This window comes from Ambystoma mexicanum, chromosome 5q (assembly GCF_040938575.1).
Source record: "Ambystoma mexicanum isolate Mex_15411 chromosome 5q, UKY_AmexF1_1, whole genome shotgun sequence".
Lineage (NCBI taxonomy): Eukaryota > Metazoa > Chordata > Amphibia > Caudata > Ambystomatidae > Ambystoma > Ambystoma mexicanum.
The window spans coordinates 954,228,232-954,249,613 of NC_090933.1; the positions used below are offsets into that span (position 1 = coordinate 954,228,232).

Below are 21,382 nucleotides of genomic sequence, written 5' to 3' on the forward strand. Positions count from 1 at the left end.
AAATACCTCAGGTTCATGATAGAGGGCAAACACTACCAGTTCAGAGTGCTACCCTTCGGCATAGCATCAGCGCCGAGAGTATTCACAAAGGTACTGGCAGTGGCAGCGGCCCATCTGCGCAGGTTGTCCATCCCGGTATACCCTTACCTCGACGATTGGCTCATAACAGGGGATTCTTACGAAACATGCTTTTCAAATACCCAAAAAACTCTAGACCTTTTGTTTCAACTGGGCTTCTCCATCAACGAGAAGAAGTCCAGCTTAGACCCCAGCCAGATCAAACAATTCCTAGGGGCTCTAATTCAAACAAAGGACGGCCTCGTCTTCCCCTCCAACGAGAGGGTCCAAAACATGTTGTTTCAAATCCCTCAATATGTGGCCGGTCGAGAGGTGACGATACGCAAAGCAATGCGCTTAATAGGAATGATGGCGTCATGTATTTATTTGGTACCTCACGCGCGCCTGCGCATGCGCCCAATGCAAGAGTGGCTCAACAGCCAGTGGTGTCAGGCCAGCGGACAATGGGACGATCTAGTGGTGGTCTCGCAGGCCTTGGTTCTCTCGCTACGGTGGTAGTCGAAGGAAAACCTGGTAATAGAGAAACCATTTGCCACCGCCACAGTGGAAGCCACTCTAACCACAGACGCATCCCTCACAGGATGGGGGGCTCACCTATCCCATCAGACTGTTCACAGAGTCTGGACTCCGAGCGTAGCATCCAAGCACATAAACTTACTGGAGCTACTAGCTGTGTTCAAGGCACTGAAAACATTCCAGGCACACCTCTAAGGGAAGACAGTGATGGTCCTCACGGACAGCACCACAGCCATGTACTACCTCAACAAGCAGGGGGGCACTCACTCTCCAGGACTGTCCAAGCTGTCCCAGAACATCTGAAAGTGGGCTCTCAAACACAACATGTTCCTACTGTCACAACATGTACCAGGGGAACTCAATCTGCTAACAGACGAACTCAGCAGAGACTTCCCTATTGCCTCAGAGCACGAATGGTGGTTACACAAAGACATCGACGTCTTCACACAATGGGGATTCCCAGAAATAGATCTGTTCGCAACTCTGGAGAACTCACAATGCCAAGATTACGCCTCCAGGTACCCGCAGAACCAATCCAAGGGTACGGTCTATCGATACCACGGTCAGGGAAATTTGTTTACGCTTTTCCCCCCCAACTCCCCTTCTCAACAAGATAGTTCACAAGATGCACCAGGAACAAGTTACCATGATACTGATGGCCCCTATGTGGGCCAGACAGCCTTGGTTCGCTCACTTGATGGAGATGTCTCGATCTCCTCCAGTGAAACTTCCCTGCCCGTACTACATGCTGTCACAGGACAAGGGCAGGACACTACATCCATGCCCTCAGGCTATGAACTTAGCAGCCTGGCTCCTGAGATCATAGAATTTGGACATTTACAATTCCCACAGAGATGCATGGACATTCTCAGGGAGGCTAGAAAGCCTAACACTCGTCACTGTTATTCTAGCAAATGAAAACGATTTGTCATCTGGTGTAGGGGAAGGAGCATCAACCCAGTTGACTGCTCTCCCACACAAATTGTTCTGTACATGACTCACCTACTAGACTGAGGCTTGGTATTTAACTCTGTTAAAGTCCATTTAGCTGCACTTTCCGCCTACACCACTTCCCTACTTAAAGTGTCATGGTGGAAAGTCCCAGTTATTAAAGCATTCATGGAAGGAGTGAAGAGGATCCACCCTCCCATAGCTAACCCCGCTCGCGGATGGGACCTAAATATGGTACTAACCAGGCTCATGGGGTCACCCTTTGAACCCATGCACAAAGCAACACTTAAAGACCTCACTCTTAAGACTGCTTTTCTAATAGCTATCACCTCCATTAGGAGAGTAAGTGAACTACAAGCGCTCTCTGTACTAGACCCCTTTGTAACAGTTCACAAGGATAAGGTGGTTCTACGCACACATCCTAGGTTTGCACCGAAATCTATCTCTAAATTCCATGTCAACCAGTCAATAGAACTACCAACGTTCTTTCAAAATCCTTCAAACTTAGGTGGGAAGAGCCTGCATACACTGGATGTTCGCAGAGCAGTGATGTTTTATATGGAAAGAACTAGACCATTGAGAAAGACTAATCAGTTCTTTGTCTCGGTGGCAGCAGGAAGAGAAGGAGATGCAGTTTCGAAATCCACTATTTCTAGATGGATTGTACAATGCATCACTCTCTGTTACACTCTTGCTAAGAGAGAACTACCCTTCAAGCCAAGAGCACACTCCACTCGAGGCACCGGGGCTTCCATAGCTTTCATTGCAAATGTCCCTCTTGAATCCATTTGCAAAGCGGCAACCTGGAGTTTTGTTCACACCTTTACAAAACACTACTGTCTAGATGCCCACTCTAGATCTGATTCCCAGGTGGGACAAGCAGTATTAAGACATCTTTTCTCTACTGTTCCTTCTCACAACCCACCTCCAACTCCGGGTACTGCTCGCTAGTTTATGCACAGCATGTGATTCTAAGCAGATTAACAAACATCAGAAGACAATGCATTACTTACCGTAAAAGCATTTCTGATGGTTGTATCTGCTTAAATTCACATGCGCCCACCCTTCCTCCCCCCTCGGATGGAAGGAACATGGACTTTCTTCTATATCACTCTTTTCTGACTCACTCACGTCTAATAGGCTCCCTCAGGGCAGAAAAAATACAAACAGAGGGACCTTGACGCGTGAGGGATTGTGGGTTCACTGCACGTCACTATAGGGATAGTGTTACAGACACGCCTTGTCGACGTCCCCTTTTCGACAACGAAAAACAAAATGCAATACTCTGTAGTGACCACTGGATGTCGGACTATGCACAGCATGTGAATCTAAGCAGATACAACCATCAGAAATGCTTTTACGGTAAGTAATGCATTGTCATATATCATGAAGGGATAGTGGGATAGGTCAGGGAAATCAAGGTACCTTCTACAGCCAAGATTACCTGCCCAGATAACTGAAAACACCAACTCTAATTGAGCCCATCCTGTTTCCAGATATCCCTGAGTGAGAAGTGCAGAGGTGAAGTCCATCATCTGGGAGAGCCGCCGCCTCTATCGAAAGCTTCAGAACTTATCTAGGTCTTAGCAAACTCTCTCCCCATCGAGATAATGCATCTCTGGCTTCATTGGTATTGATTTGCGCAAAATATGGTGTAGCTTACTAAGAAGGGAACATTTTGTTTGGGTATGGTCACCCAAACGGTTGCAAGGACCCGTGTGGATTTTCACTCAAAGTTCATATTCTTTTCTTATGTATATTCATGTATTTTTCTTTCTTTTCATCTCCAAAAAAAGGGGCAATTCTATTGTTCAAAAAAAGAGTTAATATATATGTGATGTATATGGAAATATTTATTTCACAGAACAGAAAAAAATGCCTATAGAGTCAGTGCCCAATGCATTTCGGTCCCAAAGACCATCTTCGGGGACAATTTCAGGCTTTGTTTCTTTTCTCATGCTCAATAGGCATTTTTGCAATATTTGTACATTTTCTGGTCTGGAACCCCCATACGTATCTTTTTCTCACCTTTCAATGGGATCCGTTTGGGTTCCTGTCCTGGTGACCTTAAAAAAATCTTGGCAGAGCGTCCACAGGGCCCCAGGATCGCATCACAAAAAGATGCGTATGCCTGGGTGTCCTTTGTTTCGTATTGTGTTGGAAAGACGTGAATTCTTTAGTGAAGAATAAAGATTTTATTCAAGTTAGATTTCAGCAGAGTTTTACAGGTATTCTTTAGGAGAAATGTTTTTTTCTGAAGCCATACATTTTTTGTGGACACCCCTGCATGGGTGAGGGTCTGCCAAAGAAATCCAATGCCCTGTAGATTTTACACTGCATTTTATTTTGCTCTGTCACATCGTATTTTATTTTGCTATGTAGGTGTATTAGGACCTTTTCCTGTTGCAATGAGGGTTCTTTCTAATTAGCCATTAGCTGACAATTCTGTATGTTGCCTAAACATGTTAATTCAAGAAATCTGCATGAATACCCACAGGGGTCCCCCGTTGTTTTAACATAGTAAATTACGTCAAGGTATTTCACTTCATTGCAATTAGTTCAAATTACTTTACAGGGAAGTACTTGTGTACATGTATTTAAGGGTTGAGGGGTGTAAGGGGTGGTTGGGGTAGGTGTGGAGTTCGAAGTAATTACAACAAAGTAAATGATCACACAGCAGTTTTACATACGTGTGCACAATGGGGATGATGCCAGATGTAACAGCGCGGTCCCACACAATCTCACCTGTTAACTCTTCTAATCTTCCCTTTTCACAGACATGCATATCTAAGTAAAGAACTGAGTCACCTGTGAGCCCTTAAAAAGAAGTCTTTCCAGGCATAACATTACTTTTTATTTGATATAATAATAATGTAATAAATGAGGGTGGGGTGGAATCCTGCTCTGGAGCGGCTTAGTGACGGTGAGTTAGGGCACTGCATTAGGTTAGAGCATAGATATGTCTTGTTTATGAGAAGCTTATTCAGGTGGAGACCTAAGTTCTAGCTGAAACATGTAAAGCAAGAGACCAAGACTGAGCTTGGTTGACAGTTTAAACCAGATACTGAATGGTACTGGGCTGGCCAATATAGGGTAATTAAGTACTGCGTAATATGGTGGCTCCAGAAAACCACCTGGTAGCATTGAGGTGTAAGGCTTTCATTGTAGCAAGTCAGGGTTTCCATATTCCAGTGCGGACGGTACCGGTCCCTTTGGGACACTGACCTGCTTAAAGTCTGTAATCTAGCTCTTGTATTCCTTATCAGGCTCTTTTTCCCTTTATGTCTCTTACTATGCATGTAGCGTCTGCTGACAAAGTGCAGACACATCACACATCAAACATAGATACTGTGAACCTGGTGTGAGAAACCTGATGGTGTTTACTCACCTACTCCCCTGGGATCTTCCATTCGGGTGGCCAGTGAAAGGCCATCGCTTTTGGATCCCAAACCCTGGGGCTCGACAAGCGAGGGAGGATCACCTGAGTGGAGGGTGTTACAATCGTTCGTCCTGCTCTCCCCGATACTAGTGCAAATCCAGCTCCCTCACACCGTCTCAGGCATTCCACGCACTTGGCACTCGGACACAAATAACCCACAAAGCCAGAAGTGGGGTTGTAAAAGTGCTGTAATGTTAACACACACACCAGGCTCTGGAGGGCTGCATCGACTCTGCCCCCTCCCAGGCCTGGCTCATACTTATGTACAATGCAAAGCTACATATTAATCTCCTCCCATTAGCCGTACGTATTCATAACAATAGTTCATTTCGCCGAAGAAAAGGCAATCAAGTACATTTCGTAACTTCAGATTGTCTTTGCAAGTCAGGCTCTTATCAACCTTGGGACTTGAGCCAGCAGCATCCGAACTGTGTACATTCTCGAAGGGAGGGCTGTTCATGCCCGTCTCTGCGAGGCCTGCGGCATTCCACAGCTAGCTGGGCTGGTTGTGCTCTGGTGGTTCTCTGTGACATCTGCTTTCATGGCTGTTAGATGTTTAGGCCAGTCCTTATGTCAAATCATTAGGCCAGTGTTCCTGCTTCAGATGTGATGTATCTCGAACCAAAAGAAAGTGCAGAATCAGAAATGTACCACGTAACATGTGCCCACTTTTTTTTCATCTCTTCTTATTTTATCTATCAATCACTAACGAAAACCCTTGCACTACTTCTACATAAGCACATTGTAATAAAACTATTCTTACTCAATAAAGAAGCAGAAAAATAACAAAAAACATTACCAAACTACCACAGCTTATTTATCTCTTTACTCATCTAAAGCCCTTCACTGTACTGTATTGCATAAACACTGCCACCTATTAACCTCAGCCATAATCTACAGTGCATCTAAAACAAACATAACTACATGTCCCGCCCTTTCCAGCTCTGAGCATCCCTGTCACTCTCACATTCAGCAACACCACATACATGTGCCTGTCATGTTTGTTTGCACTGTCCAAGTCAAACTCTCCCTTACTTTCCAATAGATAGTAACCCTCTAGTACCTCCCATTCCCTAGGTGCACCCGCAGTCAGTGTCAGCAGCCACTTGTCAGTGCTTGTCATATTTTTCCCAAGTAGCATCTTCCATGGTGAATACCTGGTCGCTGAAAACTCTCTCAGCAGTCCATGGAGAACAAATGACAGCCAGTCTTGCGACTGTGTGTCTTTCTCATCCATCTGTTTGAACTGCTCCTTCTTGGGCACCTCTTTCTGTTTGTTCTTCCATTGAGCCACACAAATGTCCATGTGCTCCTGCCACTCATCTTTTGCTGTGGGCCCCCAGGCCCTCTCTGTCGGGCACTGAAATGCATTGTCTTGCCCTTTCTCTGCATTGAGAAGCTTAATCATTAGTTCATCCTCTGCTTTCCAAATACCCAGGAGGCGCTCACATTTCCTTTGATCCTGCTTCTTGCTCTTCTGTAAGATAATCTCCACCACTTCAAGCTGTGGCCCCTCCATCAAATGACACTCCTTATCTTCTATGGATGCCATTAGCTCTGGCTGTGGATCATTGTCAGGTGCCACGGGCCACTCTCGCTCAGATGCAGTTACCATCTTTCTTCCCAGATGCAGCACCACTGATTGTGCTTCACCATGCTTTGCTCTTTCCCCCCCAAACACTATTAAGTGACGCTGACACTGACCACCAACTTCATATGTGGGCCTGTCAATGTGCTTCTCTGGTGCACATGCCCTGAAAGCGTCTTGTTGTGATTTGACATTCTCTGGCATGTATTCGCTTGACACTACACCTTTCACTATCATCTTGTTCAATTCCTTGTCTAAGGTGCACACTGCACAGTCACCTGTCCTTCTGAAATTCAGTTTATTTATTGCCCCTTTGTCTGGACATGCCTTCCCCCATTTTGTCAGGACCCCGTTTGCCAAATAAGTGATTGCATCTCTCTCTTCCAAAATGTCCTCCCTCCGGTATCTTCCCCCACTTCCTTCCCTTTCTCGGAAATACATAGAGCCATCCCCACAGCGTTGTGCGTCATCCACCCCAACCCCCAAAGGCACTGGTGCTGGCACCTCACATTCCTGCCCCTCTTTGTGTCCTCTCTCCTCCCCCTCCTTTACTAACACTGTTTTTTTCATTTTCAGCCATGCGTCATCAGCTGCATTCAGAATGTCTGCCCACCCCTTGGCGGATCTTAACCTTTCCTCCACATTCCCTTCAACCACCCTCCTTATCTCTACTAGCAGCTGCCATCTTGTGCCGATCATGAACTTTTGTGTAAGCATTACTTCAAAATCTGAGCGTCTCTGATCACTCTGTACCTTTTCTTGTGATTCAGCACTTCCTCCCTTGTCCATTCCCTTCACCACCCTTTGTAACTGATGTTCGTGGGCAGCCCCAAACTCCTTCTTCCTTTGTACCGACTGGGGGATCACATCCCAATTGTGCAACATGCTCTTCAGCCTTTCCAGCACAGCCCTTGCCCCCGACTTATATGACAGATCTTCACCCGCCTCTTGCCTTGTCAGTGGACCGGCATCTGCCATGTTGCCACTGAAACTGTATTCTGTAATCTGTATTCTTTAATCTCTTTTATTCCTCTTTTTATTCCTCTTTTACTCAACCTTCAGACAGACCTCCCACTCTGTGTCCTCTACAGCATCGACCCTACACCCACTCTCCACGCCCCGGTGCTCTGACTGTATTACAGGTGCCTAAGAATGCTCTGCCCTCTTTTATTCCTCTTTTTCTTCCTCTTTTACTCAACCTTCAGACAGACCTCCCACTCTGTGTCCTCTACAGCATCGACCCTACACCCACTCTCCACGCCCCGGTGCTCTGACTGTATTACAGGTGCCTAAGAATGCTCTGCCCTATCTTTGTATTATTCCTAGAGTCCCTGAAGACTCCAAATTCCCCAAATTCCACTACCGCAACATGCAACAGGGTCCGCGAAAATGTTTTCACTTACCCGTTGTATTGCTGTTATCTCTGTGCACTTGATGAACAGAAGAGCTCCCGGGTTTCGGCACCATATGTTACAATCGTTCGTCCTGCTCTCCCCGATACTAGTGCAAATCCAGCTCCCTCACACCGTCTCAGGCATTCCACGCACTTGGCACTCGGACACAAATAACCCACAAAGCCAGAAGTGGGGTTGTAAAAGTGCTGTAATGTTAACACACACACCAGGCTCTGGAGGGCTGCATCGACTCTGCCCCCTCCCAGGCCTGGCTCATACTTATGTACAATGCAAAGCTACATATTAATCTCCTCCCATTAGCCGTACGTATTCATAACAATAGTTCATTTCGCCGAAGAAAAGGCAATCAAGTACATTTCGTAACTTCAGATTGTCTTTGCAAGTCAGGCTCTTATCAACCTTGGGACTTGAGCCAGCAGCATCCGAACTGTGTACATTCTCGAAGGGAGGGCTGTTCATGCCCGTCTCTGCGAGGCCTGCGGCATTCCACAGCTAGCTGGGCTGGTTGTGCTCTGGTGGTTCTCTGCGACATCTGCTTTCATGGCTGTTAGATGTTTAGGCCAGTCCTTATGTCAAATCATTAGGCCAGTGTTCCTGCTTCAGATGTGATGTATCTCGAACCAAAAGAAAGTGCAGAATCAGAAATGTACCACGTAACAGAGGGTCACAGGGTATTGGGTAGAGAATACCCAAGGGCAGGACATGGTATACCCCCTTCCCTCCCCATTTCCCATCTGAAAACCCTTCATCAGCTTTCACAGGATATTTGCAATCCCATTCCATCTCCCCTTCCCCATTTCCAACAAATACTGGGAACAAGTAGAGACAACCGACAGTAGTGAGGAGTACCTGCATGAAACACCTTCAGAAACAAAAGGAAGGCTGCCACTTATTACCATTAGGTTGTCCCATTAATAGGGTCAGACAGGGTCGGGCATTTCACACTGACTACTAACACGTCACTTGACTTGACTTCTATGTAAAATATAAAAGGTGTGACTTTGTACATTCAAGAGAGCGAGCTGGGAATCCTGTAGGAAGCTGAGAAGCCTAGGAGCAGGAAGCTGAAGGGAGAGGAGCCGGAAGGAGCTGAAAGAGAGCGTTGTGCCGCAATGCTGGCCCGGCACCTGTGAGGGGCTGCAGCGTGGCTAGGGAGCCATGTCTGCATGGAGCCGGATTAAGGCAGCCGTGTCCTGCTGGCTGCGTGTGAAGGAGTGCTCGTTCCCTTGGGACGTGTGCCGATCTTGAGGGGCAGGTGGTGAGACCCTGACCTCGATCCCATATGCCCTAAGAGGACCACGCGCAGACGCATCGCTACCCGGTGAGTTTCACAGGGGAAACTAATGAGAATCTCAGGAACGTGTGGCTAGTTGGAGCTGGAAAAGGACAGAATTTGCAAGCGGCACGAAGCGGAAAGCAAGAAAGCTAGCGGAAAACAAAAGGAAAGCAAGAGAGAGGGGCTGAGAGAGCATAAAGGCAGAAAAAGGCTTGAAGGCAAATGAGAAGGGTGCGAGTAACCCAAAAGTGATGTTGAGGTGCAAGTGAGCACCTATGAACAAAACAAGTGTGCAAGAGGCACGGAAAGGAGAAGGCAAAGAAAGGAATGTGCAAGAGGCAAAGTGTAGAGAAAGAGAATCAGAAGTGAAGGTGCCAGGGGCACATTAAACTGAGAGAAAGCAAGACATAGAAGGTGCAAGTGAGTACAACCAAATGTATGATAACCAAGGGGTGCAGGAAGCACCTAGAAGAAGAAAGGATAGAAGAGAAGGAAATACAGGGATGGGCCAAAGATCAGAGTGGTTGCGGTTAGGCTGAGCCAAGAACCTATCGATTTCGAAAGTCTCTGATATTACCCCACAAGAAGGTTGTATGTGAAAGGAACTGTAAACAAGAGAAAGGCACATCTTGACAAGTTGCACTTTTTGTGTTTGAAATTGAAGAGGCCTGAGCTTGAGGAAGGCAACCCTAAGTGGCCTAACAGAGGTGAACTTTTATTTTGGTGAAACAAGGAGGCATACGTTCGGGGAAGGGAACCCTGAGCAGCTTGGAAGAAACTGTTATATTTTTGTTTGATTTCGAACTTGAAAGGAGTGAAGCTTAGGGAATGGAATCACTATTTTTCCTTTAGAGAGACTTCCTATCACATTTTCTCAGAGAGTGAAGGCAAGCATAGGTTTAGACACAGACCAATTTTTACTTTGGACTTTTAGACATCGACAGCCCTTGGAAACGTCAGTTGATGGAACCCTCCCTTTAGCTTTAGGGCCAGTTAGGTATTACACCAACCCCAGCATTGTAGTAAAGGTTTTGGAACTATAATACTTGAGTCTGTGCCTCTCTTGATATCATGCCTGTCTCACACGGGACATAAATTAATATATTGGGCCTCATCGTGAGTTGGGCGGTAACACCGGCGTTATTACCGCCGGTGCTATTAGCCCTACCGCCAACCCCCCGGCGCTATTAGCGCGGATCACGGGTTTCGCGGAACGGTTAGTGCCCATTCCCCATTGGGCCCATTCGGGAATTCCTCATTCCCCATTGGGCCCAATGGGGAAAATTTGCGCTATTACCGCCGGGGGATTTCCCGCCGGCAGTAATAGTACCGAAAATCTGCAATTTTGCCACAATCCGTCAAGGCCATGATCTGGCAGACCCTTAAATGCGGCGGTAATAGCGCTACCGCCGCTTTTAAGGGTTACCGCCAGACTTGTGATGAGGCCCATTGTGTTTAGCCATTATTTAAGCGTATGTCTGTGAACTACCATGCCATCTCAATAGCACCAGTGTGCTGAAGGAAATTTTACCCTAAACTGGACTGCCCTCTGCTCCGGGAGATGACTGGAGGTACAACTAGATTTTCAATTGTTTGTCAAGAGTTGTGTTTTCACTCATATCTCCACCACACAATTTTGACGACTCATGGTATATTCAGAAAATGTATCTCGTCAGTGCAATTCATCACCTGAAGGAACAGGGATTTTTCAATGGCGGGACCAATGGCACCAGGCATGGGGACTTGATCTGTATCCTCTTGAGTACTAGGAGCCAGAGAAGTACCCTCTAGAACAGAGTGCTTAAGCAATGTCAGCGGATGTGTGTCATTAGGCTGCCATGCACACTTTGAATCTGTTTTAGGCAGTTAAACACATTTCAGGCAACCCTTAGTAAGGAATGTTCACCTAAACTAAATCCGGGTGGATATCGTGGCAATAAGACCCGAGGCGGCGGGCTAATACCGCCCCAGTTATTGCCCCTGGGGCCATAGTTACAGGGCCGAGCGTAGCAAGGGCCTTAACGAAGCCCCGGGGCATTACCGTGGGCGGTATTGGTCCGCCGCCTCGGGTCTTATTGCCATTAGTACCCCGGGCTGTTAGACCGGGGTACTAATGGCATTTTATTCTGTTTAGAAACGCTGCCACGTTTCGAAACAGAAAAAAAAAAGTGAAAAGAAATGGCTGCCGGGAAAGGGAAAACAGACTACGTTTTCCCTTTCCATGGCGGCCATCGGGAGCGGACGCGCTGGGAACAGAAGTGTTTGAGGGTGGAAGGGAGGGGGAAAAAAATGTTAAAACATTTTTTTTACCGCGGTCTCCGGCGGGGGACGATGGAAGCCTTCAGCCGTGTGGAGGCTCGGAGCGGGGATTGCCCCGTTTCAAGCCTCATTGGCTGAGGGGCTGCCACGCCCCTCGCCGGGAACAGAGTACCCAGCACGCGCAGGACGCACCGGCATACAAGGGAATACTGTGTGGTATGGCTTGTAAAAGAGCCAATCCACACGTTGTATTCCTGGTGCGCTGCGCGTCCCAGATACATATGTACAGTAACAGACATTGTGGTGAAAGATCAAAAATATGTGTACCCGATGTTAGGATTGCAAGAAGGAACGGCACGTCCACACCACTGGCTCGACTTCTGGGATGCCTACTCATTAGTAAAGTGTCTACAACTCTTGTCCCAGGATCACCAGAGATGGCTTCCAGACCGTCAAACCCAACCGCCCACCACCCCTAAGCTTCCTAATATCATGGCTCCAGTTCTGGTGGAGTAACGCGCGTTAGGTCTGACCCAATTCGACCTCCTATGACCAGAAGAGGATCAGTCAAATGTTAATCCCGAATATGAAGTAACTCGTGTGTATGGTTTATTCAAAATATCGAAAGATCACCACCCATAAGTGTATTTTCATTGGAAACATGTGTGCACTGTTGAATGTTAATGATTATCTTCGATACACAGGTGACATCCAAATTGGAATGATGGAAAAAAAGGGACAGTTGGAGGTGGAAGTGATCCGAGCCCGTGGCCTTGTTGTTAAACCAGGCTCGAAGACGCTACCAGGTAAAGTTCATTTCCGGGGAAATCAAATTAAATGTTATGTGCACATAAAATAATAAAACAAGCATTGGCAAAGCTATCGGGTTTCCTCTCATTCATATGTAAATTGCTCAAGTTACAGATATTATATATTGCAGTTTTTCCAAAATCATCTCAGTAAAATGAATAACTTGGCACTACTGGCCTTTGCATGCAACCACCTTTTCCTACCGTTTACACTACATATCCAACAAGCAAAACGGTTGTATTTACCAATGCTTATTATTGCTTGCATTCAGCAGCAGTAGATGGTCGGAATGTTCATTTTGATAAAGTAAATTGAAACAAGTTGAACTTTAGCAAAGCTAGAATAATAAATCCAAGTATAATTGGAGACCGATGTATTACCATTTTCAGCTGTGACATAAATCAGCCTGGTAATCTTACAGTAAATCAAGTGGCTGACACACGGTACTTGGTTAAGACGTTTTTATTACAACAGAAGCAATTTAATAATCCCATTAGCCTAATACCTTTCCCAAAGTTGCTTTTGTGGGCAGAACTGGCTGTTCTAAATCACTTTATTAATAAACAAATGTATATAGCACATGTATCATTGCACTTTGTCGATCTGCTGGCATATGTGCATTATTCCATGAATCTGAGAAAAAAGTGTCACACCTACACTAACTGCACCATTCGTTTTTTTGTCTAATACAAGTAGCTAGTGCCGCCTCTGAGCCAAAACCAAAGCTCGCCATGTCTTGATTAAATGTTTAGTTGTGCGTAAAACGTTTTTATGAAATATAGAAGGGGAGGAAGGATAGCTCAGGGGCAACGTGTTTGTCTTGGAAGCAAAAACAACTCAGTGCAACACAGGTTCGAATCCTGATCCTGTGATTAAAAACCACTCATTGGTATTAAGCTTGTTATAAAATAACAATTATAATTCTAAGCTACTTTGGGAGCCTAATTGTTAAACGAATTGACACATACGTTTCAGTAAATTGTCTGCTCTGAGGTCTTGTAATCCGTGTTGCAGCATCTGATTGGGTAACAGTCAGGAAATGTCTATTTGTATGTCAGAAAGAAATAGCATCTACCCCAGTTCAAACAAAGCAAGGTTCTGCCAAGCAAAGTTGCATCCTCGTTGGTGTCTAATGAATAACGACCACGGTGTTAATAATTGGCATTTTGAGGTTGAAATCATGAGCATCTTTTAATGTTTATTTTCCATACCTTCTACTCTAGCACCATATGTAAAAGTGTATCTATTAGAAAACGGAGTCTGCATCGCCAAAAAGAAAACAAAAGTTGCAAGAAAAACATTGGAACCCCTGTACCAGCAGCTTTTGTCATTTGAAGAATCCCCGCAGGCAAAGGTTTTGCAGGTAGCCTTCTCAGATTTACTATATACTCTACAAAGAACAATTGTAAGAATGAATCCATTTCCAATTGCACACATGCTGTTGAAAGCTAACTACAGGATATATCCAGGAGCGCTGTAACAGAAGCACAGTATTTAGGTATATTCTGCACATCGCTGGTAGGATGCATAGAGAGAAAGCCACACTGGAAATGTGAAATAATACAGAACTCTCAAGTTGCCTGATGTCAGATGTGCTGCTTTATCCTGTGCTAGTTTTCCGAATTGCATTATAATACTTACCTTTGCTTTCTTTAATCATAAATGGAAGACTGCCTGGGTAGGTTACTCAAGCATAACTGACATGGAACAATTTCAGATTTCGCAGTAATAACATACCATTATTACCTTCCTTTGAATTAAGCAAGGGTTATTCTATTAAGTATTTGATTACTGTCTTCTCATTTTTATACAACATATTTGAAACAGTATGTTTTCACGTTAAACACATCTTGATCGAGTTTTCCTGCACATTGCGCCACCTTTCTTTAATAAATGACAAAGAGCTTTCAAAAGTGTGTGTGTGTACGTGCATGCACAAAACACATGTCCTACCTCTGCACATACGTCACTGATTACATTAAATCTATCACTGTCCTTCACAGTATGGGCATATATTTTTTGTTGCCCAAAGTAGGCAGTTTGTTCTTGCTTCAGTAGGTTGCATTCTCCCACAGATTCCACATCTTGATAGAGCATCACCACCGTCGACAGGGGGCTTTGTGTGGCTCGACTACTCCCCTACGGCTTTCGTATGTTTCGACTCCAGTACTCTTCGGCTCCAGACATGACGTTGACCGTCCTACTTCTAGCATGTATTTTTTTCATGCACCACTGTACTGGCGCCAAGCCTTCGGTTTTCAAGCCCTGCCCAAGACTGCAACTCTAAAATGTCCATCACCAACCCAAACAATATTGTGTGTAGTGCCTAGGGATGGGGCATGACACAGAACAACGCGGCTCGTGTCAGTCAATGAGCCCCAAAGCCTTAAGGGTGAAGTTGATGCTAGGGAAATCCCTATGGAAGTCACTGTCCGTATTGACTGCCAAATCTTCAGTAGCCTGCACGGAGGAGCCCACCCTGGATAAAAGGGGGACAAAGAAGGCAGTCGACTCAAAAAGTCAAAAAAGAGGGATCATTCTCGCATAGAGCTCCACCATTCCTCTTCCTCCTTTTCCCACAAGAAAAGGAAGCAGGACTCACCCAAAGAGAATGGTAAGTCTTACCCCTCAAAGGGGGAATCTGGGGAGGAATGGAAGGAAATGAAGCAACATGCTAGATTTGTTTACAAAAGCCGCGACTGGTACAGCTTTGGCTTTCATGTGTTCATTGACTGTCAACTTCTGTGCCTGGGAAAACTGGCACAAGAGTGTTGGAGAAGTGTCACGCACCCTAGGGTTTGACTCGCTCAAAGTCGAAAGGGGCGCTGAGTTCAGCGACCTCGATGGGAGGCTCTGATGCATCAATGATGTCCGCCACTGCCATCTCCAGTGTCAGGCAGAATCACATGCAGTACCCTTTGGGAACACTACATGCAATTAAGACTACAAGTGTCACTACATTTTCACCTTTGGTACAAGCCTGTACTACACAGTTATGTGGTAGCAGTGGCTGAGCAGCCAGACTTATCTCAAGAGTTGAGTGAGCAGTAGAACCAGTTACACAAAGGACCAACAAATACAGTGATTCAAATACACACTTACTCAAGGTTTCTTGGTAAAAGAATATACATTTATTTACACAGTCTGTTTGAAAACATTACACTAGCAAGAGCAGCTCAATATTGTACACTAATAAACTACACATACACAACCAATAAGTTACTGAACAAGTTCAGCTCCCCTGAAGTGGGAGCAAAATGGCACTTCAGATACTTTTAAAAGGGGTAAAAATACAACATTATAAGAATCAATAGCACAAATACTTGCATAGGCAGGGCAAAGGGTTTCAGTAAACTACAACCAGAAATTCAGTTCATAGGCCTGGGCCAAAGTCGATGGTTTAGAGTCTTTGTATCGGATAGCACAGTGCTGGTAGTAAACGGTTAAGTCTTTGCCACAGAGTTTAGAAGAATTTCTTTAGGCAAAAAGTTAGACGAATGTTTAGGGAAGGACAAGCCTTCGAAGTCGGGAAAGTTTCATAAACTTTCTCAGTGGCCGAAAAGATTTCCGGACCGCACAGTACCTTTAAAGTGAAGAAGACCTGCAGCTGAGGCAGTTGTTCCTGGCATTTCGAGCAGATCTCACTGTTCCTGAGCTTCAGTCGTGGGGACAAGGAGGACGTCGGGAGGTTCCTGCCCTGCCCAGGGAAGAGGCCAACAAGCTTCGCAAAACGTCGGTTTAAGGTGTGAGTGCCTTAAAGTCCACTAACTGGTTTCCTTCCCACTCACTATCCGGTTTTCAACAGCACTCTGAAGAAAATTCGACCAGGATGGGACGGTGTCCAGTTGGCTTGTGAGTTGGTTGTTCCCACCAAACTCAAGGGAAGAAGTTAACCTTGAAGGGCTTCTCTGTCGATGGAGTTTCAGGAAATTCGGACCTGCAGCAGGGCTTCACCAGTCATCCAGGAGTTGCAGCAGTCCTCTTCCTTCAGCTCGTCTTCGGTTCTTTCGTTCCAGTGGTCGACTCTGCTTTCCAAGTCCCTGAGACCTGCTTTTTAACAGTTTTCCCCATTCATTCCAGCCTGGCTGTCACCCACACAACAGGGTGGCTATCCTTGCTGGACAGCCAGCCAGCCAATCACGCCAGAGTTCATTCAGGTCTTCTAGGAGACTAAGCACAGGGAGTTTCGGGCACCTCCTCACATCCTGTCCACCCCAGACACCCTGGCGCCAGAGGAGGGCTTCAGCACTGAAGCCCGCCAAAGGCCAACGAACAAAGGGACCAAACCTGGTTTGGCGTGTAGAGACAAACACAAGGAGGACCTTTCCTAAAAGAAGTGGCAAAAAAATTTGACCGGAGTCTATTTGTACACGTAGGTCTTGGGTGCCATATTGAAAAACATGGCTGACTCGATTTTTAGCTACTGTTGTTCGCGGTCGGGAAAAATCATGGTAGTTTGATCTAAACCACTGCCACCAGCCATTTAAAGTAGGAAAAGGTAACATTTGACTGTTACATGAGTGTTTTGACCCAGGGGATGCTAGGCAACCCCTCCAACACTCTATAGGAAGATAGTGTGTGCTGGGTCTGTACATTTAAAGAAACTAGTAAAGTCAATTTAACTTTACATGCTCTGGGAGACAGTAGTCAGTCCCAGAGAAGGTGTTTAAACCTTGGGGAGTCTGAAAGACACCCCTCTGACACTGCACTGAAGGTGCTGTGTGACACACAGAAAAAAGATGATGCCAATGGAGTTGTTTTAAAACTCCATAACCAAAGAACACAAAAGTAAAACACATTGAAAATGAAAAGTTCAAAGCCCCAACATATAGCAAAAGAGCTGGAGGGCTCTAAGGTAGAGGGAATTTAGCACTTGTGTGAGAAATCTCCCTAACATCCATCAACTCCATTGACCTTGCAGGATTGGAGCTATCCCCCAGAGTATAGGTGACACTTTTTTCAGTCAGTGTGGTCTCTCTTTGGACTGGAGCCGCTTTCGGGTGCAGGACTCAATTGTGTGCCTGATTTTATGGCGAAGCTTCTGGAATTAGCATCTGGCCTTTAAGGTGTATCCCCTGTCACTAAGATACAGCAAGTGTCTTCCTACTCCTACCCAAACGCCCAATTCCCAAAGATTGTGAAGAAGGTGATTGCGGCCCTCGGGTTCGGAGCCCCATCGAGGCCTCTAATGCAATATGACCTCACAGATATTTTGGAGAAAGGCCCCCAGTTGGAGATGGCTGTTCCATTTAATGCAGCCATTGCAGTTCTGATCTTGTCGCTATAGCAGCTTCCACGTTTTACACCTGTAGTGGACAGAGCTTTCTCAAAAATATAAGCCTGCCTGGGCTGGGATCGACCCTTTCTCGTGGCACTCCGGAAAACCAAAGCTCTGGTGACTAAGGCTGCAGCAGTTAATTTCGGGCCATCAACATCGACGTTAAATTTGCTGACAGACTGGGGTAGCATCACTCTCAAGATAGTGCCTCCTGTGCACTTATGAAATTCTCGCATATACTTTGGAATCTAGTGTCAGAGGCGTTAGTGCCCTTACCGGAAGCACGGTCGGAGACCGTTTCATGGACATCATTAGTGAGGGCAAGGAAGCAGGTTGTCAGGCCATTAAGACTGGCCTGGACACGGCAGATTGCATTTCTAGGGCCATGGGAACACCGACAGGCCTGTGCAGGGCTGATTACCTCAGAGGAAACGGCTGTTCCGCAGCGCTTCAGTCAAAGCTACTTAACATGTGCTTAGACTGGGTATCTTTTCAGGCCCAAAGCTGATGAATCCTTGGAGAAATCCATGGATTCAAGGATCACAGCAAAGTCACTTGGGCTATGAGCCCTGCAGCCTACCACATCTTCTTCTTTCTCCTTTTCGCCGAGAGGTAGGGGTACCACCGCTACACCCCCCTTTGTGAGGCAGGTGCAGTTGCCTCGGGCAAAGCAAGCCCAGAAGAGACTTTTACGCTCCGTGGGGGTGATAAGTCAGACTTCTCGACTTTAGCACCTGCAGTGACACCTGCTTCAAAATTAATTTGCCTTCTCCTCCCATGCTACTCCAGTTGGAGCAAGAATCTCTGAGCACCTAAGAAGGTGACGGGAGACCACCTCTGATGCCTGGGTACTCCAACAGATCAATCAGGCTACTGCCTGCCTTTCCTAAGCAGACCCCATGACAGACCGCTAATTCTTCCTTTTGGGTACCCAGAGCCGGAGCTCAGGGAGGAGTTGAGGTTGCTGCTGTAGAAGGTAGAAGTTGAGGAGTTCCCAGCCCAGGGAAGAGGGAATGAATGGTACCTCCAGTGGCGGAGGCAACTTTTGGTACCGGGGGGAGGGGTGGATAGCTCCTGAAGGGGCACCAAGATTCTAAACGATTCATGGGTGAGTCCTCATGAGGGCTGGTGAATGTTTTCAGTGGAGGGTCCCAAATGTTTCCTCAAATTAGTGCTAGAGACCAAGCGTAACGAGAGAGCCCTAAATAATTAAAAGCGGCTCGTGAGGGTTTTCACCGTGAGAATTCTTTCTTAAATGTTGTGCTGAATTGATGCATTTTGGAGCACAATTATTAAGAATAATGGGATGAAAATTCATACATTTATAATGGTTTCTGTACTGAAACAACAAAAATGCCCTGCATATTTCTTGATTCATGGGCAGTCATGCCAGGTGAATATTTTGAGTGGAGGGGCCTAAATATTTACCTAAATTAGCGCAAGCGACTGAGCATAGCGAAAGAGCACATAATAATTAAGTGGGGAACTTTTTTCCTAAATAATGTGCTGAAATAATGTGTTTTGCAGCATAATTCTTGACAAAAGAGGTAAAAAGCCTTACACTTTACAGTTGGTTCACATGAAAAAATCTGGGAAATGCCATGCCAACAATAGTACACTAAATAGGAGCACATTCCATCAATTTCTTTAGGCCGTAGCCACAACCTATCTATCCCAATAACAGTCACTTTAAATCACATGTATGAGCACTTCATGTATGTGATTTAAAGTGACCATTACTGGCAAAGTCTATAGACATAGCTATAGCGAGGGATCCTGTACCAACCAAGCGGGTTTGGGGAGGGGGGGTTATAATACTGGGTTTAAATGTTGTGTTATACAGCACACTTTCTGGACGAAAAACTGGGTAGAAAGCCAAATAGTTGGCAATTGGATTTGTAGGCTCAGAAAATGCAACTGATACAAGCCAACAACAGTGCACAGGAACATTTCACAATGCCCACTATATATGCCAGCTTAAAAACATCTTCACACTGGCTGTGCCTATACATTTCCATGCTTGATGCACCAATATTTTCCAGAATTTCTATATAAGAACATACTGATGTTTTCTTTGCACATAATGCCAATTATGATTCTATAAGAAAATACGTCCTCACTGGCTCTGCCAATGTATGGCAGTATCCCAACAAAAGAACAGACTCCTGTTGGGTGGGGCGCTGCACTCATAGGCATGCCACTCACATGTTTTTTGTGTGTTTTATTTTAATAATCAGGGCCGACTCTGTCAGTGCCAGTCCTGACTGAGCGCCAGGATTGTGGGCGGGATTGGGGGCACACCTGCCCCCCTTGCTCCGCCACCGGGCACTCCTGCTACTTCATTGTGCCCAAAAATGGGGAGAATGTCCCCTTCTTATCCTAGAGCTCAGGGGCTTGAACATCTTCCAAGGCAGGACTAATTCAGGATGTGGCTTTATGGCAGATTCTCCAGACTTTAAGATCACAGGACTGGTTGGTGTCATTGGACCTGCAGGATGGCCATTTCCATGTGCCGATTCATTGACCAAGCAGACAATATCATGCGGGTTAGTGCTTGAATAACAGAGTGCTATGAGAAGGCCTGAAAGGAAGTTCCACCGGGTCTCTGAGCCCACTCTACTACGGGAGAGCTGCTTCTTATGCCCTGCAAAGGGGATTCCCTTTGCTACCACCTGGTCTTCTTTGTACACCTTAGCAAAGCACTATGGTCTGCGCTTGGCTAGGAGTAGAGCTGCTCAGTTCATCAAAGCGGTATTGCAATGTTTTCTTGTCTAGAGCTTTCAGACCTCCTCCGCATGGGTTACTGCTTTGGGAGTCTATCCAGATGAGGACTCTGTGGCAGAATGCAAACTGTTGAAGGGAAATTTACTTACCAATAACGTTCTTTCGATTGATTGTCCCGCTGATTCCTCATTGTCCTCCCTTCGTTCCCCGCATCTTAAAGCTTTTGCTGGATTTTTTGTGGGTTGGGTGTTAACAGGAAAGTGGGTGCAATTGCGACAATTCGCCTTTTTAAAAAAAAAAAAAAGGACTGACAAAAGACCAGGAGGACAAGTAAAGTTTTGTCAATTCCTCACCCAAAAGAAAAGAAAAGATTTTTCATTGTAGTTTTTGCAGATTTCCATTTCATGGGAATCGATTTCCTCAGCTGCAGAGCACGAGGGTAAAAATGATGGGGAGCTGAGGTAGGAGGACATAGTGCTTACAGTAAGTAGGACAGCCGACTTCATGTCAGGAGCCGAGGTGTGCTTGAGTCGAGGCACGCGAGTGCCAGAGAGGGGACCTTGAGTCGCACTATGCCCTCTGTTTTCTTTTGTTGAGACCAGCTGGTGCTGGGGATGATCTATCAAGATGAGCACTCTGGGAGAAAAATCCATTGGAAGTCATTTTCCCTTCTCTCAGCTGCATAACTTGGCATGTTTCTCCTTACATAACTCAAAAGGTCAATATTACAGCTAGTGTTATATTATCTACCAAAGTTCATTCTTTGAAGAGCAAAAACATTTTCAAATAAACAATAAAATAATGTGTTATCTAAATAGGACATTGACATGGCAATGGGACTACATTATCATGTCCTCCTGAATTTAGTTGGCATAATGTGCTCTTTGGAGATTAAACTGTGGCTTCTTTTTTGTTTTAAGGAAACTCATTCAACTGGACCATAACTATTTGTTTCATTATACAAAACATGATATTGGTGGCTGTGAAGTTAATAAAACGTGTCATGTAAAAGTCAATAAAATGCCAAGGTGTAAGCATAATAACTGCT

The 21,382-nt window shown here is 45.6% G+C and overlaps 1 protein-coding gene across 14 annotated transcripts in view; it reads left to right on the forward strand.

Annotated features, from left to right (window-relative positions):
- RIMS2 (regulating synaptic membrane exocytosis 2) overlaps positions 1 to 21,382 on the forward strand; it is a 2,919,733-nt gene that overhangs the window by 2,895,179 nt on the left and 3,172 nt on the right. For all 14 annotated transcript variants that reach the window (XM_069621474.1, XM_069621475.1, XM_069621476.1 and 11 more), the window contains 2 exons: positions 12,227 to 12,328; positions 13,556 to 13,695. In XM_069621474.1, coding sequence (XP_069477575.1) covers positions 12,227 to 12,328; positions 13,556 to 13,695 — 242 coding nt within the window. The remainder of the gene's footprint in view (positions 1 to 12,226; positions 12,329 to 13,555; positions 13,696 to 21,382) is intronic.